Source organism: Epinephelus fuscoguttatus, linkage group LG13, assembly GCF_011397635.1.
Source record: "Epinephelus fuscoguttatus linkage group LG13, E.fuscoguttatus.final_Chr_v1".
Lineage (NCBI taxonomy): Eukaryota > Metazoa > Chordata > Actinopteri > Perciformes > Serranidae > Epinephelus > Epinephelus fuscoguttatus.
In genome coordinates, this window is record NC_064764.1 from 35,672,607 (window position 1) to 35,695,431 (window position 22,825).

The 22,825-nt window shown below is 42.0% G+C and overlaps 1 protein-coding gene across 2 annotated transcripts in view; it reads left to right on the forward strand.

The window, feature by feature from the left end:
- Window positions 1-22,825, forward strand: part of arhgap20 (Rho GTPase activating protein 20) — an 87,088-nt gene that overhangs the window by 52,378 nt on the left and 11,885 nt on the right. For both annotated transcript variants that reach the window (XM_049594330.1, XM_049594331.1), the window contains exons 3-13: window positions 6,098-6,274; window positions 8,192-8,341; window positions 9,022-9,063; window positions 9,373-9,457; window positions 9,619-9,696; window positions 10,284-10,350; window positions 11,578-11,793; window positions 17,886-18,076; window positions 18,929-19,093; window positions 19,846-19,955; window positions 20,498-20,687. In XM_049594330.1, the coding sequence (XP_049450287.1) occupies window positions 6,098-6,274; window positions 8,192-8,341; window positions 9,022-9,063; window positions 9,373-9,457; window positions 9,619-9,696; window positions 10,284-10,350; window positions 11,578-11,793; window positions 17,886-18,076; window positions 18,929-19,093; window positions 19,846-19,955; window positions 20,498-20,687 (1,471 nt within the window). The remainder of the gene's footprint in view (window positions 1-6,097; window positions 6,275-8,191; window positions 8,342-9,021; window positions 9,064-9,372; window positions 9,458-9,618; window positions 9,697-10,283; window positions 10,351-11,577; window positions 11,794-17,885; window positions 18,077-18,928; window positions 19,094-19,845; window positions 19,956-20,497; window positions 20,688-22,825) is intronic.

Here is a 22,825-nt window from a genome sequence, read left to right on the forward strand (position 1 = left end):
AGAAAAGTGAAGACGAAAGAAGAGCTAATCAGGGAGAGTCGGACGAGAGAAAGTTGCAGCTGTTTTTCCAGCTGTTGTCCTCAGGGTGTGTATTTACAGGTGTGTGTGTGTGTGCGTTGTGTCCTTGACTTCAGTTGTCTCTCCCGTCCCAGCCTCCGTGATTTAAGCACTCAGTGAAACAGATGTGTGTAAGTGTTTGCTGCACCAACACAAGGAGTGATGCAACAGCAGCAGCAGACATGTCGGTCCACATGACCGATGCAGCTCACTGCTGACTGGGCCCTGTCCAGTTTCACTGCATCTGTTTCTGTTGCTGCAGTTTCATTCTGACGGTTTCAGGCAGTGATGAGAGGACACATTGGCCAAAATGTCTGAAACCAAACCTACGCTTTGAGTCTATGTGTCCTTGGTTGTATTTTATAGCTCTGTTAGTCTGTAGCTGTAACATCAGGGGTGGAATGTGCCTGTAATGTAAGTACATTTACTTGAGGTACAAATTGTACTTTACATGAGTCTTTTCTTTTTGTGCTACATTGATCCGACAACTTTACTTACTTTACAAATTAAGATTTCTGCTTAAAACATATGAAGAGCTTATAAAATATGATGTTTTGTTATAAACTAAACTACCCAACAATTTATACGAGGACTGAGTTTCGTCACTGATAGGCTCGGATTGTTATTTTAAGTGTCTGGAATGACTACGGAAAGGATCCCCACAGAGATAGACCTTTTTGTTGCACCGGAAACAGACCTGAAATCTCCCTCACCAAACACCAGACTTGGTTTAATTAAACAGTAATTTTAGCATGTATAGGGTCAGCATCTAACTGGGTGACTTAAGGGTTTATCCCAACCAAACCAGAGTTGGTGATTGTTGGAACAGTGGAAAGGCGAACCAAGATGGTTTTATTTTGCTTTTGCTGGCTTTTAATGAAGAGTTTTTATATGATAATAAAATTACAGTTTATTTAAATCTGGTTCTGGAATCTGGTTGGTTTGACGAAAGAGATTTCGAGGCTGTTTCTGGTTAAACAAAAAAGCTCTCACTCTTTCATGTCCCCCTTATAAAAAATCACACCTGTCCCCTTCGGGATGTTTTTCATCGTCGTTGAAAAACAACCATAAAAATATTAAATATTAATATTTTGTTCTAGTTTTTTTTGCTTAAATCTTTTAACCAACTCAAATATTCATTCATTTTGAGGATTTTTAACTCTTTATATGCCTTATATGCTTTATATTTTCTTTACATGAAGTCACTGTTACTTTTATGAAAAAAACATAAATTATGAATTACTTTCTCTATAATAAATGTTGGATAGAATTTTTTTTTCTAATTATCACAGTCTGGGATATGTGAATGATTAATAACAACACCAATTTTGATGTGGTTTTTTTTGGTGCAGTTTCAATTTTTCAATAAATACCAACACCTTTCCCCTTGAAAAACAACCACAAGAATACGAATATGTTTTTCTACTTTTTTTTTGCTTAAATCTTTTAACCAACTCCTACTGGGATTATCTGCTTTTTTTTTACTATTCTTGGGTCTCTCTAACCAACCTGACTGCCAGAGATAGAAAAAATCATATTTTTTTTATGTAAATTGAAGGGGAATCAAAAAATGTCGTATTAATGGGTTTCAATGGGGACATTTTTCATCCGAGAGGGCATGGTGTCATAAAAGGTTGCCATTTGTGTATTTTAGGCCTGATTTAGGAGCGGCTTTAAAATTTCAAAAATATCACCAAAAATAAGGTTTCTGACCAAAAGTCATGCTGTATGCATGAACACAGCCAAAGTTATCAAAAAATAAAAATTGAAAAATGACTAAAAAAGGACGTTTTCCGTCCGAGGGGGACCAGGGGATTAACAGAAAGGTCTGTCTCTGTAGAAATCCTCTCCATAATGTTATCAGACACCTATAATAACTTTGAGCCTGTCAGTGGCAAAAAGAAGCACTTTGAGTGGACATACAGTGATGATGCATAATTGCATGTAGGGATTACATTGCAGCCTATTCCCTGTTAGCTGTAGCAGTCTCACTCAATTCTGGACCAGTTTCAAAGAATGTCGTCTCCATTAGTCATTTAGACACAAAAACATGACTCTAGGTTTAAAAATACCATAGTTACCCATAACTTCAAGTTGTTACAGAGTATTTTTCTCAGTGTGATATTTGTACTTTGACCTAAGTAAAGGATCTGAAAACTTTGTCCATCATTGTACAGCTCTGTAGTTCTTATATTCCTTTTGTCTACGTTGGGATTTTACCCCTAATTGAGTGTCGAAGGTTAGAGAGACAGTCTGTGATTGTGGGGCGTATATAAATCAAACACTCTTGTCAACTTGGCCCACTTTGTGATTTACGCTGATAAGATCAGTATCAGCCTTTCATATACAAATCATGCTCGGTGCAGATTAATTATTCATGCTAGGACATTAGTATGCTGTGTTGTGTGGTTCATTGTACGCCGGCCCCTTATTGTGTTCTGGAAAGTCAACAGTTCTCCCCGTGGTGCCGTGCCTCGACAAAGGTGGCCATGTATGCGCAGGCAGGCCGAGCACTCAATTTATCAACATCACATGATGTACAATGGAGCCATTAGCTGCTCATCCGTCAGATCCAAAGGGCAGCCGGCTCAGCTGTCAATCTCACATTCAGGAGGGAGGCATGTGCGGTGAATACGGAAGATGTTGTCTTTTTTGGGGAGGGAGCGGGATGTGAAAGGGGCTTTACAGGAAGGTTTGTCCGTTTGTGTGTGTGTGTGTGTGTGTGTGTGTGTGTGAGCTCTTCTGACAGGAGCGTTTCCCGGATCTGCACCGACAACAAGAACAGAGGAGAGTGTGTTGATGAACTCAATGGGAAGTTTTGGGACTTTTGCTCCAAATTAATCCCAGTGCAACTTAATCAAGGACCCCAAAAATCCTCCCAACATCCCTCTGGGGTGGTCTTTTACCCCCATAAACGTATATTTTCAGGGGCAGGAGGGGGACACACAGGAGACCCCTTAATATTTAAAGCATCTGCAGTTGCCCTCCATCATAAATACATGCATTAAATTAGCAGAAGAGTTTTATTTGAATGAAAATAAAGAAATTTCCACCACAAATTAGTTCAGAAAATTCACCAGAATGCATCTTTAATGCTCAAAATTTCCCCCAAACCCCACGGGTCGCCACTAATGCTGATTTGAAACCTACGCCCTTGTTTACCCCCGTGCTGTCCTCCTGCAGTGGCATGTGGCAAGACATTAGAAGAGCTGAATGTTTCGAGATCCAGTGAGCTTTGATGCTGTCTGAGTCACATGTCAAGGACAGGGATGACTCATTTTGAACTTTATGAACTTCTATGGAGAAATCTGGACCGAGGGAAGGGGAAAAATATGGGGGCTTGTCCCAAAATGACGCTATGCTGAAGGAGATGACACAAAAAATGAAGATTTACATGTTGCTGCTGCTCCCTCACAAAGAAATAATAAAAGAAATGCTTCATTTGTTGCAGTTGAAGGGTGCATGAGTTATGTAAATGTTTTCAAATGTGTTTGATACCAAATGGAAAGTATTGTCTCTCTTCCAGCAACAATAACTGATTGTTTTGCAGCAGTTTATTCTGTATAGCAACATGGTGTCCTTTTATGCAGAAAGTATTGCTGACGAAAAAAGCGTGACTTATTCTACGACTCCTCACCCATTTTGTACCCTCGGCCATGCAGGCGACCAGCAATGTGTCCCATTGAGCATCAGCACTTAATTGGCTACATTTGTCTCCTCTGATTGAACTCTCTCGGCCCCTTGAGGATTTATTTTTGGATGACACACAAAGACAGACAAAAAGGGAAGCACTCCAGTGTCTGTTCTTCGTTAATTAATTACGTAACCAATCACTTACGCAATGCAGTTTGAAGGACGGTGGTGTGTGAGAGAAGCTTCTCTGTCCTCCCTGCAAGACTTCCACTGGGTGCTTTGTTGAAGTGCTTATCAGCAGCGTTGGGTGTTTTCTGTTTGTCCTCGTGGGTATGTGCATGTGGAAGAGGAGGCATGGATAGTAGAAACTTAGTGCGGAAGTGGGTGTGTACATGCGTGACAGGGCAGACAGTGAGTGTGCATGTTTGTGTACATGAAAGAGACAGAAAAAGGTAGAGATAGAAAATGTAAGCCTTTTATCTGGTTAGCCAAGGGTAAACAGGAAAGGATGGAGCCCTCAAACGATTTCCTCTTCCTCTAAAAATTTCCCTTTGTTTACATCTGTCCATCAGTGGCACATATTGACAGCAGGGAGACAATTTTAATTAAAACTACATCAGTAGTGTATAAACAAGCAAGTGTTTTTATAAAAAGTGTATTCCTGAAAGGAGAAGAGAAACGAGGAAATGTAAGAGTAGTTCCGTAGTTCCATCTCAGCTTTCTGTGCCTGTTTATGTTAACAGATCCATCTTTGTGCAGCACTGAAACATGCAAATAATAATGTATTTGTACCCCAACGATTGCACTGCAGATCCAAAAGTCCAATCTTTATTTTTCTGATAGCGTTTGATTATGTAAGTGGTTGCATCTGTGAGGAATCAGTGCAGGAAGTGCAGGAAATGAAGTAAATAATATTTCATTTTTGGACTTTAATTACGCTGCACAATCAGTTTACATGCCTGAGCTTTTTCACATCTTTTTCTAAGTTTGGTTCACCACATGGGCGTCGTGTTTTTTTAGTTATGTGCTCGCTGTTTATCAGCACTCTGGATGAGTTTTATAAACTCCCCTCGTGCTAATACAGGACACTGAAGTGCAGAAATGTAAATTCAAGACACTGACGGTTGTACACGTTAGACCTTGTACCTTATCTTGTTAGATTCAGCCTCTGAGTATTTGCCTGAAAACACTGAATAATTAAATTCTTCTGCATCTATTGAGCATGTTTTAGTGGTCTTCACTAGCAACACAGTTTTCTGCCATTTTGAACCCCTCAACAAGAGACCTTTGGAAACACCGCTGACCCCCTTTTAGTTTGAAAAACCCGGGGTTGCATTAGACATGTTAGCTAGCTGATTCGGTCTTATCAGTCATGATGTGACTTAAAGGCATGTGTCTTTAAACATTTAAGCTAGGTCGACATAACCTTTGTGATTTCTTCAGTACTCCTTTACCATCACCATGTCTTCCACTGCGATGGGTAACGCTCCTGATACCACTCTAATATGTCACTGTATTTGCTTTGAGATTGCTTTGGAGATTATTTCTGAAACATTGACGTTGTTTCAGTTTTAAAAGGCAGATATGTGGATGTGGATTCTGTGCCTCACTCACGGGTAATTTTACATTACTTGTTGATGGAGTAGTTGAACCATCATCTAACCCGGGACCTCTCTCGATTTCTCTCTGCTGGCTGTCAGTGCCTCATTCCAGATGTTTTGGATTTTTTTTCTCCAGGAGATCAAGCCTCTCCACTCGTAGCTCTCTCTCTGTTGTGTGCATGGTGTCCTTGTCTCAGTGCAGATTGGAAAACCCCCTCAAGGCAAATTCGTGATACTGGAAAATCTAGATAAAATTGACCTGACTTGACTTAAGACCATGTCCTTCCAGTGCTGGGGTTCAAAACTTTATTTTTAGAGGGCTGCCTGCAAACCAGCTTAATTACCAGGATGAATTTTGACATAGTACATCTCTGTAAACCATGGATATGATTCTACGGTTAATGTGTGGTTAGATTTAACCACAAAAACCACTTGATTGTGATTAGGAAAAGCACTGGTGGCACTATACTGGCAGGAAATTCAGCAATGGGTCACTAAGAAACAACCAAACATTCGGCTAAAAAGCGGCTGTTAGAACAGGTTGCTAAAAAACAACCAGTTTTCTCTTGTCATCTGCAGCGGTCTGCAGCTTACCAGTCATCTTGCCTTGCTGTTACGTCATCCACAATCCCCTCCACCTCCCGATGTACACTGGTATCATACATATGAAACATACAAATAAAATATATCCATGATTTGCAGAAACTTGCAACGCCAACATTTTCCTCTGGTGACTGGGCTGCTCCAAACACATTCAGACAGCTTTCTCCTTTGTGTCTAATATTTCATTTTTGTCTCTCCCACAGGGAAAGCTGCATGACGCCAGTCAGTCCAGAGTCCTGTTCCCTGGTCCAGGCCTTCCTGGCTGAATGTCCACGCCGCCTATTCCTGGGTCATGCCCAAACGCAGCTGAAGACGGGCCTGCAGACCCAGGAGAGACACCTCTTCCTCTTCACCGACACACTGCTCGTCGCCAAGGCCAAGTAAGTTTCCTTCTGCGTGTCTTGTGAAATGACAGACTGAATGAAGGAGTGTGTGTTTATGTGGTTGTGTGAGTGAGACAGAGACGGAAAATGGAGACAGGAAGACATAAACAGGAAAAAATACAGTGAAAAAGATTCCTGAGAAACAAAAAAGCAACATTTCATCTCGTTGTTTCTCCGATACTGATCACAAAAACAATTTGTAGAGGTTGGCGTTACATCCTGGTGCTATCTTTCTCTAAATTCTTCTTCTCCTCTCTTCGCTGTGTTTTTTTTTTTTTTTTTTTTGCCTCTCCCTCCCTCATTTTCTCCCCACTATATAATTATTTCCAAGTCAATTAAATCCATATGAAGCCTGGCTCAGATCAAAGCCACACTGGCCTGCCTCTGGCCTACAGTATGGGGCTCCCTACCCACAAACTGCCACACACACATGTTCAAAAATAGAACCTTAAAGAGCACATTTATGTTTTTGAAGTCCACTAACACACACATACGTGCTCTTACACACAAATAAACACATAGGCATGCAAAGACAGACACAGACTTCTACTCTGTGTACTTATACTTACTGTACACACACACACACACACACACACACACACACACACACACACGTCAATGCAGACACAGCGGGACCTCTGTGGTCTGTCCTGGGAGTCATGTGCCGGTGGGTGGAGCTGACCCTTCCAGCACAAAGAGTATACGCTATAATTGGCCATTACACTGTGGTTGAACACAGGGTGAGTTTGAGGAATGTGTTTTGGTATGTGTGTTTTTGAGAGAGGAGAGAAGGAGAAGAAGTTAATTTATGTGTATGTGTGTTTGTGTGCCTTTATGTCTGTGTAATAGCAGGCAAAGTATGTGCCTTTGCCACATGTGTGCATTTGGAGTTTTTCCCTGTAATCACAGACGCACACTTGTACTCAACATGCCTGCTAAAAAAAGCTAATCTTTTAATAATCTGAATCTATATAAAGCATTTTTGAAGGACATGTGTTGCATGTGTTATTGGTTTGTGGAAAAATGTTCTACAAAGAAAATTAAAAGTTAGATTAAAAAAGTAGGTGATCCCAATTGGCTCCTTGTGGAACCCCTTGATAAGAGACTTTCCTGTTTTATGCAGTCTTTTAGAAAGGAACCCTCTGGTGTTTCTTTTTTGCAAAACAAATCTCCTATAATTGACGAGCTGATCAATACATTTTTACATAATTAAACAAATTTTATAATTGATTAATCATTTTTAGTAATTTATGAAGCACAAAGTCCAAATTTTTACCTGTTCATCTTGTCAAATGTGATGGTTTTTCTGCCTTTTCTGTTTCATTGTATATTAAATATCGTCGAAACAAACTCTTTTGAGATTTCATGTTGGGCAATAGAAAATAGCGATGGGAACTTTTTACTATTTTCCTAGATTTTGTAGACTAATTCAGATTAATTGGCAATGAAAATAGTTGTTAATGCTGCTTTGCATCATCTGGCTGATTTTTCCAGACTCTTGAGCTCGAGCTACAGATTTTACTTCATTCTATTTGTGTGCCCACTGACACAATGGACACAAAAAATGTGGAGAGACAGCCGCCCCTTTCTCTCTTTTAAACTCAGACAAAACTCAGATTAAACGGTAAAACGGTTCAACTAGGCTGCAGCTAATCAATTATAAACAGAGACTACGTAATTTTTTTTTGACAATTTCTCACCTCAGATGTTTTCTAAAAGATATTATAGTCCACTTTTTAGCTGTAATACGATTGTTTGTAAAGACACAGTGATGAAATAAGACAAAAAAATGCCAAATGAGCATGAATCGGGAGTTGTCTTTTAATTTCACATTTAATGGTGAGCACATTTACAAACAGTAGCTGACTGTCCTTCATAGTATACCCCTAATGTGGCACACTGTGTTTACTGCAGGTCTCCCACTCACTTCAAAGTGAAGGCCCAAGTCCGAGTGTGTGAGATGTGGACAGCCAACTGCATGGAGGAGGTGTGTGAGGGAAGCACCAACCCAGAGAAGAGCTTCGTCATGGGCTGGCCCACCTCCAACTGTGTGGCCACCTTCAGGTATACACATTCATACGACCACACACAAACACACAGCACAACATAAGAAAGTTGTTGACACTCAAAATGAGGAACACCTGAGTTTTATTTTTCAATATGACCTAAATTCAATCAAACAGGAACAATTCATTGTAATTTCCTCTTATATAACTTCATTCAGTACATCTGCTTGCATTGCATGGCAGTTATTCATGCCACGCATACTAAACATATTTCCTAAAACGCCTCTCTGAGTCACTCCAGTATACTTCTGAAAGAGCACACAGTGTTCTGAGGTGCAAATGCTCATTATAGAAGGGAACTAAAAACTGAGCACGCAACCACAAAGTCCTTAAAACCCTTAAGTGCGATGGCAGTTCCCAGTCGTAAAGCCTCTCGATCCAACCACAGTGAGACCAGAGCAGATAACCACACATGCACAGCAGGCAAGAACATGCAACACACATACAAGTTCATTCATATATTCGTGTGCTGTATATCCGCACCTTAGTCAATCATATAGGGGCATTTGTACTCATTAGCAAACACTTATAACAGTTTCCATCAGCAGGAATCCAGTCATAGCTTTGGTGAAGTCTGTGGTATAAGCCAGCGGGAGTTACATAACAGAGCAAGCAGACAGTTGCTTTTGACATGATTTCCTCTGATCATGTTTTATCACTCTCTTTACTCCTCTTCAGCTCCGAGGAGCACAAGAACAAGTGGCTGGCACTCATCAAAAGGTAAATGTTTGGTTTGTCCCTTGCTACTTGTCTGCAGTGGTTTGTTTTAGACGTGTTTTATAGCTCATCTTGTAAATCAAATTTCCCCCACAGGGCGGGAAAGATTAGATCTGGGTGGTGCAGAAGGGATTAAATAGAAGCCAGCTGAACATGAATGAGAGTAATTACAGTGAATTGATATTTTACATGCTGGCATTAACTCTAATTAGTCTCCCACGTCACAGTGATGAACTGACCATATGAACTTACATTCAGATGCTGTTTTTATTCGACACTGACCTCTCCTCTTTGTGTTTTCCCTGGAAACAGTCGCATAACTGAGGGGAAAGAGAAGGACGACCCAAAGACCATCCCTCTGAAGATATTTGCAAAGGACATTGGAAACTGTGCATATGTAAGATTCTGTTCTTTCCTCTGTGATTTTTATTGCTTCTATCAGCACTAACATGTTGTTTGATTTGCTGAATCTGTCTTTTGGTGGGTAATTAATGACATCATTATGTAACACACAAACAGCTCGATATTTCCATAATGTTTCCGACATGTTTTCGCCAGGCCAAGACGCTTGCGGTCAGCAACACTGACAGCACCACTGATGTCATCCGCATGGCTCTGCTGCAGTTTGGGATATCGGTGAGTAACCAGAGACCACTGTTCATACTCAGCTCAGTGTACAGTGACTGCACTTCAATGTGATGTGCGGAGTAGCTTCTACAATCCTGCCAAGTCTAGAAATAAGGTTTTTCAGCTGGACAGTGTCTATTATTTCATACCTTCATACATTCAGTGGGGTAACTTGTGTAAAAGTTGAGCTAGATTTTTTTTTTCAAGGTTTTTATTTGGAATCTCACCATAGCTATCTATTTTTTATTGATTTATTTTATTTAAAATGGACAATATACAGTTTAAAACATATATATCACCATTTGATGCACCGCACCAGTTTATAGCTTCAAGCTGATTCGCATCTGGAGTCATTTGGCAGGTAAAAACTCTTAGCAACCGAGCTTAGAATTTACATCAGTAAGTTTGTGCAACAGAGCAAAAAGCAGTTGGCTAAAGTGGAGCTGGTTTACACAGCAGTCTCAGAGGTTTCTTTACACCATAGATGTGCATTTACGAAGGTGAAGACAGGCAAGACATGGAAAAGTATATCACAAATGTTCATTTAAATGTATAAATGAATTTGTTTCAACCCAGTTTTTTTGTCCTCTGTCCAGGGTTGTGTCAAAGACTACCGCTTGTGGGTGAACTCCAGTAAGGACGACCCTCCGTACCCTCTCATCGGTGAGCCCAGCTGTCATACACATAATAATGTAAAACCTTCCTGCATCGGAAAAAAATGTGGCTATTTAAAACGAAAGAAAAATATTATTTACATTTAGCTTTTACATTTTTTTACTTCTAAGAAGCTTTTAGGAAAGCTGCTTCACCTCCAGGACCTATTGTGCTCATTTTCAGACTTATATTTGTATTTAAGGATTCTGCGTGAACATATGTACATGCTTTAATGTTCAAAAAACACTTGATTTTCTTCATGCTGTCTGTGCTGGAACACCTGTAATCACCCTGTGTCTGAAACGCTCCGTTTTAGCACCTGTCACTTTAAGCCCCCCTTCCTTAAAAAATGTCCAGTCTCCTCTGATTGGTCAGCATTTGCGGATATTCTGCATCTCTGCACTTTAATGCAGCCGGGGAATGACTGCAACAGAGAATAGCGCCTCGTTCTACAGTGAAAATTCACTATTAAAAGCCTCTAAACACAACAAGACTTGTTCCAACATTAGCTGATTTAGCATGTAGCTACATGTAGCAGTGTATGTAATGCATATACTTGCAGTAGCGTGCCTGGAGCAAATGACCATATAAAAAAAATCTTGCACAATTTGACGTCAGCTTGGAGCCAAAGTAGAAAAAGACTGTTGGGAACAGAGAATTCAGAACAGTCTGAAGCCTGAGGTTTCTGCTCACATGAATCACTTTCACATGTTTTACCTCATTATTTGAAACTTTGGTCACGTTTAATATGAACATCCAACAGTGTAACACTAAATATATGATAGAAAAAAGGAGAAGCTTAATATGTTCACTTTGAAGTAAACAATGTGATCTTGTTGATGTGCATGTATGCTCACAATTTTACATCTTTCATGAATTCATTTAAGTTCAACACAAACCTCCTGTCTCATGCAAATATTTTAGAAAAGCCAGGCAGCACTAATGCAGAGAATACCCAAGGCGGCGGTCACGACTGCATCAGCAGTACACCCAAAACTCAACATCTGGGAGCATTTCAGAGCGGCTAGTTTTCTGTCACACTGGTATTTCCGCGACATTCCGGATCTTTTGTTCTCTCACTGAATCCCCAACATCCCGACTCCAGATTCGTCTCTGCATGGCACGAGTCCTGCCTTAATTTTTATCAGGTTTCTTGCCTTAACTCCTCGCTCCATGCACAGACTGCACATACCAGACCCATGACCTCTAACCTCTGGACTCTGACCTCTCACTCAGGCCACGAGTTTCCCTTCAGCATCAAGATGAGCCACATTCGGGATGGTGGGAGCAGTGGTGGAGGCCTGGGAGGAGGCGGAGGAGCCGGGAGGGATCCAGCGAGCCCCACGGACTGCCCAGGGGTGCTGCTGCTTGACCAGTGTCTCCCTCCAGACACCCAGTGCCAGTTTATCCTCAAGCCCAACAAGTCGACTCTGGGACAGGCTCCACTTATAGGTAAGACAGTTAGTCGGGACTGTGGGGGGTTCAGATCCTTTTCATGAGGTCACATGGTGAGATTTAGGACATTTTTCTGGAGCATGCCAAGGGTACCAGTTGACCGTCTTTGATGCCACCAAAGGAATGAAGCTTACTACGGTGGCCGATGAGAAAACGTGAGTGACCCTATCTAGAGCCAGTGTTTGGTTTGTCCATTCTGGGATACTGTAGAAACATGGTGGTGCAACTAGGTGATCTCTGCTGACAAGGATCTGCTCCCTGTGTAGATATAAACGGCTCATTGTAAGATAATGATAACACAACGATCCTTATTTTCAGGCATTTATATACTAAAGAAAACATGCTGATTATATTCCATTTCTGCCAATAGATGCCCTTAAATGCTCCGCACCAGACCTTTAAAAGTTAAACCTACAACAAGCCAACAGGCAACAACCACTGTCAACAATGAAAGTATGTGTTGTGCAAAAAGAGCTGTGAAAAATATTAGTTTTTTTCATCGACATGATAGTTGAGGTTTTCAAATCGATGGTTTGGTCGTGTCAAGAATTCGTCCATGAATCAAATTCTGAAACCACAGGAAGAAATATGAGGATACAGAAGTAATAATGCAGAACAGAAAGTACTTCCTCAGAATTTGTTTCACTTATATAACATCTCATCTCGCTTTGTTTGTGCTCGCGCTGGACGGTCCGTCGTGTTGTTGGCGCTGAGGATGAAGCAGTCGGTGAGGAAGAAGAAGAAGAAAAGGAGTCAATGAGAACGGTGGGAATGAATATTGAGCGGACGAGGGGTTAGAGCGGGGGTCAGGAGAGACGGTGCGTCAGAATAAGAAAAACATCAGACGGACAAAGAGGAAGAAACCCCAGAAGGGACGGATGAGTGTGAGAATAGGAAGATGGAAAGTGAAAAGAGATGACACAGCTATTGAGTAAGTCTGAGGGCCAGTGGAGGTGAAGGAAAAACAAACAACAGACTGTAACAGATAGAGAGAGAAGAATTCACAGAGGGAAAGTGGACCTCAGAAGTGAGAGAGACAGAAAGATGAGGAGGAGGAGAAAGACAAACAAGAGGACAGGAACGAGGATGAGTAACGGGGGCTCGGGATGGAAAAAGGAGGGGATGAGGTTGAGAGGAAAACAAACTGAAGAGAAAACGTGTGTGTTTTCCAGTGAAGAAGGCCGCAGCTTGCACACCGCAAGATTTGCCTCAGATTCCTTTGCCTAAAGCATAACAGCGTCTTACATAATCGCTCCATACCAGCCCCGCCGCTATAGAGGCTTAATCACTCACGCCCAGCCCGACAGCTAACGAACATGTGTTTAATGGCTACGGCAGAAGCCCCGTCGCAGGCATTTGTTCTCAAACAATCCTGCAGGCACTCATGTCTTGAGTGTTAGAAACTGGAACATGGAAAATTAAACTTTGATGATGCTTAGTTTTCGCCTGATACTTTCCACATTGCTCCAACATACTGTATTCAAACCCACCCAACATGATACCTGATGTCAGTAACACCAAAACACCACTTTTCAATACTGTCATATAGGACTGGGCAATATATCAATATTGATATGATGTGAGACAAGATATCATCATCTGTCCTGGTTCTAAAGGCTGCATCACAGTAAAGTGACCCACATTTGAAAAGATAAACCGAGCAGCCACCCACAGAGACTGTGTGTAACTTAAGTACTGTAACTTTCCAAACGCACCACAAATCACAAAGCTGTGTACGCTTTGTTTGTCAAAACATAATGGGCCCTGGTGGGCGAGGGGGGGTTTCCTCTGTGGGCTCTCGCCGCAGCTGCAGGAATTAAGTCATTTCAGGTTAGCCTGGCTGGGCGAGATATGGTGGAGAAGGAGTGAGCAATGCTGCTTCACCTTTAAGATACAGAAGTATTTAACTGCTGGAATGGAAGATGGTCTTTTTATAAAGCTGGGGTATCTATGCAGTAGGAATACTTTTGAAACTGGTGCTTTATGACCGGAGAAAACAGAGAAAATGGCCGTGGTATTCTGATTTTGCTCAAGAGGTAGCAAACCTCCAACTACCAGAATGCACTGTACTGCACCGGACCAATCAATAATGCTCGCCTGGCTGTTTGTCAGCCTACTGTGTTATGGTTCTGCACATTGATAGCTCTAGGTGACCATTTGTTTTCATTTCAAAGTGAAACAAGCATTGCTTTATTTTTTTTTTTACTTTCATTGGAATTACTTTAAAATTTGCATCACCAAAACTCTACAAAACGCTCATTGACCTTTCCTGTTTTTAAAATCCGACCCAACTGAATTTGTAATTGGATAACCCTGGTATAGAAACTCAATATACAAACCAACCCACAAACCATAATTATGCTGTAAATTCAAAGCAAAGATGGCGTCCACTCTGGAGTCACGTCAAGTTTATTCATAGAGCACATTTGCCAGCAAACGTTCTCTAAAAGTGCTTTAAAAGAGATGGAATTCAACAGAGGAAGGAGCAAATGAAAACAGTCATACATTTCAGAATATAAGTAAATTAACAAAAGCATACATTATCTTGATAAAGTCAAGACACAAAAAAACAAAATAAAATACAAGCAAGTAAAAACCAGCGTGTGGTCATGGTCAGGCACGTCATCATGATGATGATTAAAACGGAGAGAGATGGGTCTTAAATGTCTGGTATGAAGGATTTAGGGGCACCTGTGGGCAGGAGTTGAATATAACATTCATGAATTTGTCGTCATTAGTTCATAATCACCTGGAAATAAGACTTGTTGCCGTTTATATCTACATACAGAGCAGGTCTTCTTCAACAAAGTCCACCATGTTGTTTCTACAGCTGCACAGACCGGACAGTGACTGACGAAGTACTCGGATATTTTACTTAAGTAAAAGTACCACAGTAGAAAAGGACATAAGTTTTGGCAAAACTATATATACTTGAGTAACCAAAAGTAAAAGTACTTATGCAGACTGGCCCATTTTAGAATAATATACATCATATCATTGATGTATTAATGCATTCATTGCTTTAACGTTGCAGCTGGTAAGAGTGGAGCTCATTTGAATGACCTTATATACTACTGGGCAGTTTAACCTGTAATAATACATCATAATTTATCAGCTGATTTATATTTTGTTTTAATAATCTGACTTTGCAGTAACGTAACTAAGGTTTTGAAATAAATGTAGTGGAGTAAAAGTATAAAGTAGTAGAAGATTGAAATACTCAACTAAAGTACAAGCACCTTTAAATCGTAGTGCAGTACTTGAGTAAATGTACTTAGTTACATTCCACCACTGAGAGCGTACAACCAAACACTGATAGATAGGGCTGTTTGTGTTTTAACGTCAGCCACTGAAGTCCTCGCTCAGTTGGTTTCAATCTACGTCTCAAAAATACTTGTGAGCACGGGTCAAACTTTCCCCCATTAAGTCTGTTTTTACAGATCCCAACTTTTGCATGGGAAGTGGTGTACGCCTCTTTCAGGCCTCTATTACGCAATGTCTATAAATGACACCCCAGATCTGAGGAGTCGAATAGGTGGTGGAATAGGAGAGTTTGTCAGTGGTCAAAATTCTGCCTGTCAAAGAGCTAGATCACCATTACAGCCCCATCGATCACAGAAATACAACCAAGCAGTCGGACTTTAGGGTGGTTCATCCTCTGGAGCTGCCTGTGCTGCAGTGTTGATTTATTAAGGGAGCTTAGTGTGGAACATCTCAGCATCTAACCCCATTTTTGTTTATTTATGGGAGGAGGTCTTCAGATTAAAACAAGTAGGGCACTTACTGCCCTTGCAAAACATCATTTTCTGATCTGGCATCTCCAGTATCAGGATATTGCCGATCATTTCCCTCTAAAACGCTCATGATCATTACAAATATGATAGTAGAAGATTATGGTGGGTTGACAGACGCTGCCCACCCAGTCGACAAGTAGTCCCTTTCCTCATTCTCCAACACCGCTCCCCGACTAATGATGTAACGCCTGATTTACAGCGAGGTCATGTTTGTTCGATGATGGCGAGGCCGTCTGAGAAGTGCCAGAGCAGCCCACTGATTCTGTTGCTGTTGAAGTGAAGTGTGTTTGGGCACGGCGCCACGGCAAATCATTAAATGCTACATATTTCGTGGGGCCGTTTGAGCTGGCGGGTCCTCCACCCTGTGAAAGAATCCTTGGTTTGTCAGGAGAGTCCCACCCTTGGATATAAATCACAATTACTTTATCATGTAAATGTTATGATTTCAAGAAGATGTTGTTCCAGTTTAATTTTACTGCAGCGACCCTTTTAAAGATTTAGTGCAGATTTACAGACGTCACCAGCAGCTCTGAGAGGTATTTGAGAATAGCTGCAACCCAGAATAAAATCATCTATTACATATTTCTCATATATTAATCAAGCTTATTTTTTATTTGGTTAAATCAATCAGCAGGCAGAAACCCAAAGATATTTTCTTACAAATATGAAAAACATTGAAAAGCAGCAAGTCTTCACATTTCAGACACTGAAAGAGGACATTTTTGTGCCAGAGATTGCTCAAACATCAGAACAGAAATAGCAAAGTTGAGAAAAAATAAAGTATGAGGAGTAAAGGCAACACAAGTGCCTTAAAGAATTAAGATTGATTTTAAAAAGTAAACTAAAATAGAAAGGAAAGTTATATTAGCATGATACTGAAAATGATTTTGCATAAGAACCGTTTTCAGCACCTCTCCAAAACAGATATTCATACAGAAACTAAACCCTGCAGTCGTGTGTTTAAATTCGATAGTTTGTTTTCAAGTTGTTCAACAGACAGTAAATGTTTGATGTACATTCTCGTTACCATGCCCTTGAGTGAACGCACAGTGTGCAGTTTCATAACTGCAGGAACATACTGAGATGTTATGTCACAGAGAGCATGTCGTGAAGACACACCTGCAGACAGACACAGGTAAACATTGTGACTTGGCACCCCTGAGCAAATTCTAACAAGGAGCACTCAGTCACACAGAGCCTCGTACAGTGTGAAGACAAGTCTATATGTATTTCACTCAAACACTCGTCTCACTAACTGGGTCTAGACTGTGGCTGTGAGCCTTTCATTCTTCTGCTATCTGCGTGTTAGCGCTTTCAAAATCCGCCTCGCTACAGGAAGCGACAGCCTCTGAGGTAACAACTTGACAAAGACTTGGATCATGCAAGAAGACGTGCCTAATTTCTTGTTTCGGTGAATCGTTGTAAAGATCTATATAAAAAATAAAACAACTTGTGAACGCACCTCAGAGAAGCTCAGACTCCATCTCGCAGGACTTTCATGCCCGATGTTATTCCTGTTCTGACACGGCCAGTCAGAGTTGATTCCACATCTTATTCCTGGCGGCGGCATGCGACAGTGACGCTGACTTCACCGATGTACCGATCCGTTCCTCTTCACACGAGCTTCTGTGATATCGTCGCGGTGACATTCTGCAAGAGCCACGTGCAGAAATCATCTGGGGTTTTAAGAGCTAAAGTATAGTCAGGTTTCACCTCTAGGACACCAGTTATCAAATTACATTTGTCTTTGGGCTATGACTAATAACGCAAAGTTGAGTCATGGCGTTAATATATGTCTGTTACTGTGTGTGCCGTTTATTAGCATGTGCAAATGTTCCACCAGAACAAGTTCACACTGTTTTGTGAGACACTGTCGCTGCATCCAGTTTCAGCATTTCTTTTGTAGCAGAGTGATAACGTGTGCTTCTGGAACTTTCTGTAGCGCTGACAGGAAGTAGGACTTAAAACACTGAATTGGTGGTTCTCTCTTCCTCAGTCTTTCTTTCAGTGTCTTTTTCTCAATCTCACCCAAAAAAATTAAGGTCTGAATATTTGGACAGATGAAGCATTCATGTGCATGCTGAAAAAAATCACAACCTACCTTCTCTGACCCCGAGCTCTAAAACATAAACATTACAGAAGCATTACATGTGCTGCTGCAGGTTTGCAGTTCAGTGAATCATCTGGCTTTGCTGGACGTGCACTCCAGTGCCTTCGACACGCATTACTCAAGCAACAGCAGTTTGCTTCATGTCTGAAACCGCAGCTCACCTCTTCCTCTTCGTCTCCCCACAGAGCCTGGTCAGCAGAAGTCTTTTAAGCGGAAGAGGTCTCTGATCAACTGGCCTTTCTGGAGAGGCTCCAACACACAGCTGGACGGCCTGCCCCTGTCCCCGACCTCGCTCTCCCCCACTCTGGGACGGCTGTTTGGGCGACCCCTGAGCTCCGTCTGCTCTGCGGACCACGGCCTGCCCAAGCCTGTCATGGTGAGCTGAGATGAGGTCACGTAGGACAGCAGGAGGGGTCAGGATGTCTGGAGGGTGGAGGGTCGGGTGTATTTGGGGAAAGGGAGTGTAGTGGTGTGAAAGCAGATCACTACTACTCAGAACAATACTTCGTCATTTAATGACGCTAACTGGAATTGTAAATTAAAGGAATGATGGACATTTCTAGAGAAGTGAAATCCCGATCTGTTGAATAAGCACAAGTGTTTCCGCTCTGATCATATGGTGCTCTAATGAACTCTTTCACAAAGGCCAAACAGGAGCTACATAACGATTTAAAGGGGTTGTTTGGCTCTTTTGAAGTAGGGTTGTATGAGGTACTTATCTATAGTCAGTGTATTATCTGCAGTAGATGGTGGTCAGCACTGCAAGGCGAAAATACTCTCCATATAGCACACACTTAGACCGATATAGATTTTTTTCTGAACTATCTTTTTAATTTGCTAGTTTTGTTCTCCTGTCCATTGATGTCTTCTTCCCTTTGTAGATAACACAAACCCATTAGAGGCTGCAGGAAATGTTTCAGACAGTTTGATCCTATTTGTGCAAATGAAATTCTAAATCTAGGAAATGATGAATGAAAAACAAACAGCAGGAACAAGAAAGCTACATTCGCATAATCCAGAAATCCCTTCATTTCATTTGGTTTAAAGCATTACTGGATTTATGAGCAATCAAGTGCTTTAAACATTAAATGCTTCCTGTTAGTACAGCTCTAGCTTTTAAATTCTTAATTCTGTCAGTGATTCAAAGCTGCTAATTTCTCCACGCTGTTAGAAAAGTTCCTCTGTTGCATTCAGAATATTGATAAAAACATTAATTTGCTCCCTGCAGGACATGCTGGTGTTCCTGTACCTGGAGGGGCCGTACACCCGGGGCGTCTTCAGGCGCTCAGCTGGGGCCAAAGCCTGCAGGGAGCTTCGAGACAGACTGGACAGTGGCAACGAGGACCCGGAGATCACACACCAGTCTGTGTTCGTCATCGCCGCCGTCCTGAAGGTAACACACAAACACACTCAACCACACACTGACCCGTCACACAGGTCTGAAACCAGACAACAGAAAGCAGAGCAACTGATGTGCGTCCAAAGTCACAGACGTCCAGACAGGATAATCTGTCTGTGCACAGCCAGGCAGGCTGCCAGTCACACACACACACAAGGTGCTGCATTGTTCAGCATCCAGGCCAAACAGCCGTGGCAGCGCAGGGCGTCCAGGGAGCAGCTGAGGTGGTCTGAGGTTTCACGCAGAGCTGATTCATCGCACTGCGTTATTGTGCTTTACCTGTTCTCTGCACAATGCACACAAATTGTTCCTCACAAGAAAAACACAATGCTGCGAATCAGTTAGTCCACTGACAGAGAAGTTCTTGATGCATTCATTAACTTATGAACATTGATCTTGATGTCGTCTTATAATAATGGATCTGTTTAGATATGAAACAACCCTACACAGGATGTTCTGTACTTTGGTGTCTTTGATCTTGTTTCCACTTTTGTCTCTTTGACAGTGTAATATTTTACTTGTTGACCTTATTACCTTGACGGCTATTTCTGTTAATGCCTCAAGGTGTTTCATGCACCAGATGTCCTCATTTCTGCAGCACTCTGAAAATGAGTTATTGAGGTCTTTGCGGATATACTGAAACTAAAGCTTGTGTTCTCGGTCAAGGTTCTTTCAACTGAAATGACATAAACCATAAACTTGCATTTATATCATTTAGCTGAAGCTCTTTTTATTTTTGCATCCAGGACTTCCTGAGAAATATCCCAGGCAGCCTGCTGTGTGTGGATCTGTATGAGCAGTGGATGGAGGTGATGGAGGGAGAAGGAGGGGAGGAGAGGATGCAAGCTGTCCAGAGGTAACAACTCTTTCTTTAAACTCGTAAATACAAAGGCTGCACATTTACTGCCATCAATAGCACACAACATGTTGCTGTCTCTTTCTAGCAAGCACACACAGACACAACAAGTCACACAGACGTTCGTCACACAGACGGGCGACAAATTTAAGGAAAGACCTTCATAAATGAGAGTTCTGTGAGCTCGCGGTGGCTCAACACCTCACTGTGACACTCTGTTAGTTTTTCCTGTAATTTTGCGCTGTTTATGTCTGGAGACGGAGAGAAAGGCAGAGAAAGGGCGTCGCTTCAGCTCCAGAGGCAACAAACTGAATTCCTCTCGCCTAGGGAAATAAAAAAACATGAAAGCAACAATGAAAATGTTTGTGGAGAAATTCCTGCGGAGCCTGAGCTCAGCAAACGTCATGACAACACACACACACACACACACACGCCGTAAGAACACGAACCAAAGTGTTTCAGGATGTTTTAAGGTTGTTGTAGTCCTTTAGTTCACACGATGTCCATCTCCTTCCTTCCATCTCTATCATTCTCCCTCTCAGGTTGCTCCACCTTCTGCCCACCGAGAACCTGCTTCTGCTGCGACATGTGGTCGCTGTGCTGCACTGCATCCAAGGCAACGCCCACGACAACCAGATGAACGCCTTCAACTTGTCCGTCTGCATCGCTCCCAGCATGCTTTGGGCTCCGGTGCCAAGCACCCCTGAGATGGAGGGGGAGGGCACCAAAAAGGTGAGAGGGAACACACACACAGACGATACTGAATCCAGAAAACTGAAAATAACCAGTGCACGGCAAAAAAGACAGAGCTGGTACAGGTGTGTGTGTGAGTGTGTGTGTGTGTTTGTGTTAGAGAAGCCTGCTGAGACAGTGTGCACATTTATTCCCTCTGAGGAATTTAACATTTCAGTGGAATAACAGAAGCAAACTGCCTCAGCATGAGTGTGTGCGTGCTGCTGCGGTGTATGAAACACATGTGAGCAGACAGACAGACACTCGAGAGTTTGACAGACAGGTAAGAAATTGAGAATTCACCGACACAAGTTAACCGTGTGTGTGTGCGCACATATGTGTTCGCATTCACCCACAACCTCTGTTAGCCTCAGAGCCGTTTGTCAGCAGGCGGTTTCCCTGAGGATGTGAGCGTTGACCTCCCGGCAGGAGCTGACCCACTAACACACAGCTGTAACACACACACATATTCACATGTCGTCCCTGACGATCGCTCATGAGCTACAATCACAACATTCTTACACTCTGCTGAGCTTGAAAAACTCAAGTTTAGGGCAAGACTTGACAGGAAAGAGGAAAGCTGCACAGTTTCATGGTGATTTACTGCCAAGTACACAGGAAAATCTAGCTGACCACTTAGAGGATTAGGTCACCATTAAAGGGTTAGTTCTCCCAAATTACAAAAATCCCTAATTTTTTCATTGGCTATGGTGGTATCTAACTATGCAGACAGCTTTGGGTTTATTTACTCAGCCTTCGAGACTTTATCTGGGATCTATTTTACATCCTTTAAGTTATATTTGTCCTGAAAATGTCTGCAGAGCCGTCGTCCAGAAATGTGTCTCACATTACACACGTCCTGTCCAGTGAATGTTGGCACCGTACGTTTCTGCAAACTAAGGATACATTGCATTTGCTGTTTTGTATGTATGTAGGTATTTTGTTATTATTTAGCAGATACACTGAAAGGTAACATTTCAACAACACCTTGGTTAAAATGAAGTTAGGTTGGTTATGGTTAGGACAATTTTATGTTTGCCTTGAAATACCCAGTTTGGTGGCTTAAAGCTGCTGGACATGCAGCACTCTCGGTGAAAAAACAACCAGTTTTCATGGCCCTATCACAGCAGGAAACGCAGTGATGTCTCTGCAGAAACAAAACAGCTTTACATGGCACTGTCTCGCCAAGATAAGCAGTGATGTCTTGGTACAAAACAGCCGCTTTTTGTTGCACTATCCCCGGTGCGGGACAAGGACCAAAGTTAAGGCAGCATGCAGGAGAGAGTGGTGTTAGCGTCTAAAGCCAAACCCTGTTCTTTAGTCCGAAACCCAACCACGTGCTTTTGTCGTTGAAGGAGAAAAAAAAGTCAATTCACAGTGTTGTACTGACATAGTGCTTTTATTTTGAAAGAGACTGTATGTAAACTTTGAATTTCCTGTGAAAACAGAAGTGTATTTTGAAAGAAGACAATGCATGTAACAAGCAGAACTTGACACGGCGTCCCAGAACGTCAACAACCAACACACCCAGGGTACCTTGCATGTCGTATGTGGACGTGGAAAGTCCATGACCAAACGTCGATATGTGACGAGGTCGGGGTGAGAATGTGTTGCCCCAGCGTCAGGTTGCTAAAAAACACCTATGTTTAGTGGCTAAAAAGCCGTTGGAAGTTGCAGGGAGGAGTCACTAAAAAAAGGTTTTGTTGTTTGTTGGTCTCTAACAGTGGTCTGCAGCTTGGCAGACATCTTGCCGAGGTGTCACGCCATCCACCGTCCCCTCCACCACCTGATGACAATGTTAGCTTATATGCTACGTCACTTTAGAAACGTTTAAATGATTCGTATTAAACATACAAACATTAAAATGTACAATGCCAATATTTTCTTCTGGTGACTGGACCGGACATTTGATCGTAACAGGAACCGACTTGCAAATCAGAAATTAGTTTTAACTGGAGTTAAAACAGTTTGTGGTGGTCCTCTAGTAACTTTGAATCCCTCTTTTTGTATTTTTGTGACTCAAAGGTGAAGCAACATTGCTCATTCCTTCTGTATCATATTTTGGCCGGCTAGGTTAACCTGAAATGACTTAAATCCACAGCAGCGGAGGAACCCCTCCCCCCCCCGCCACTCGCCCA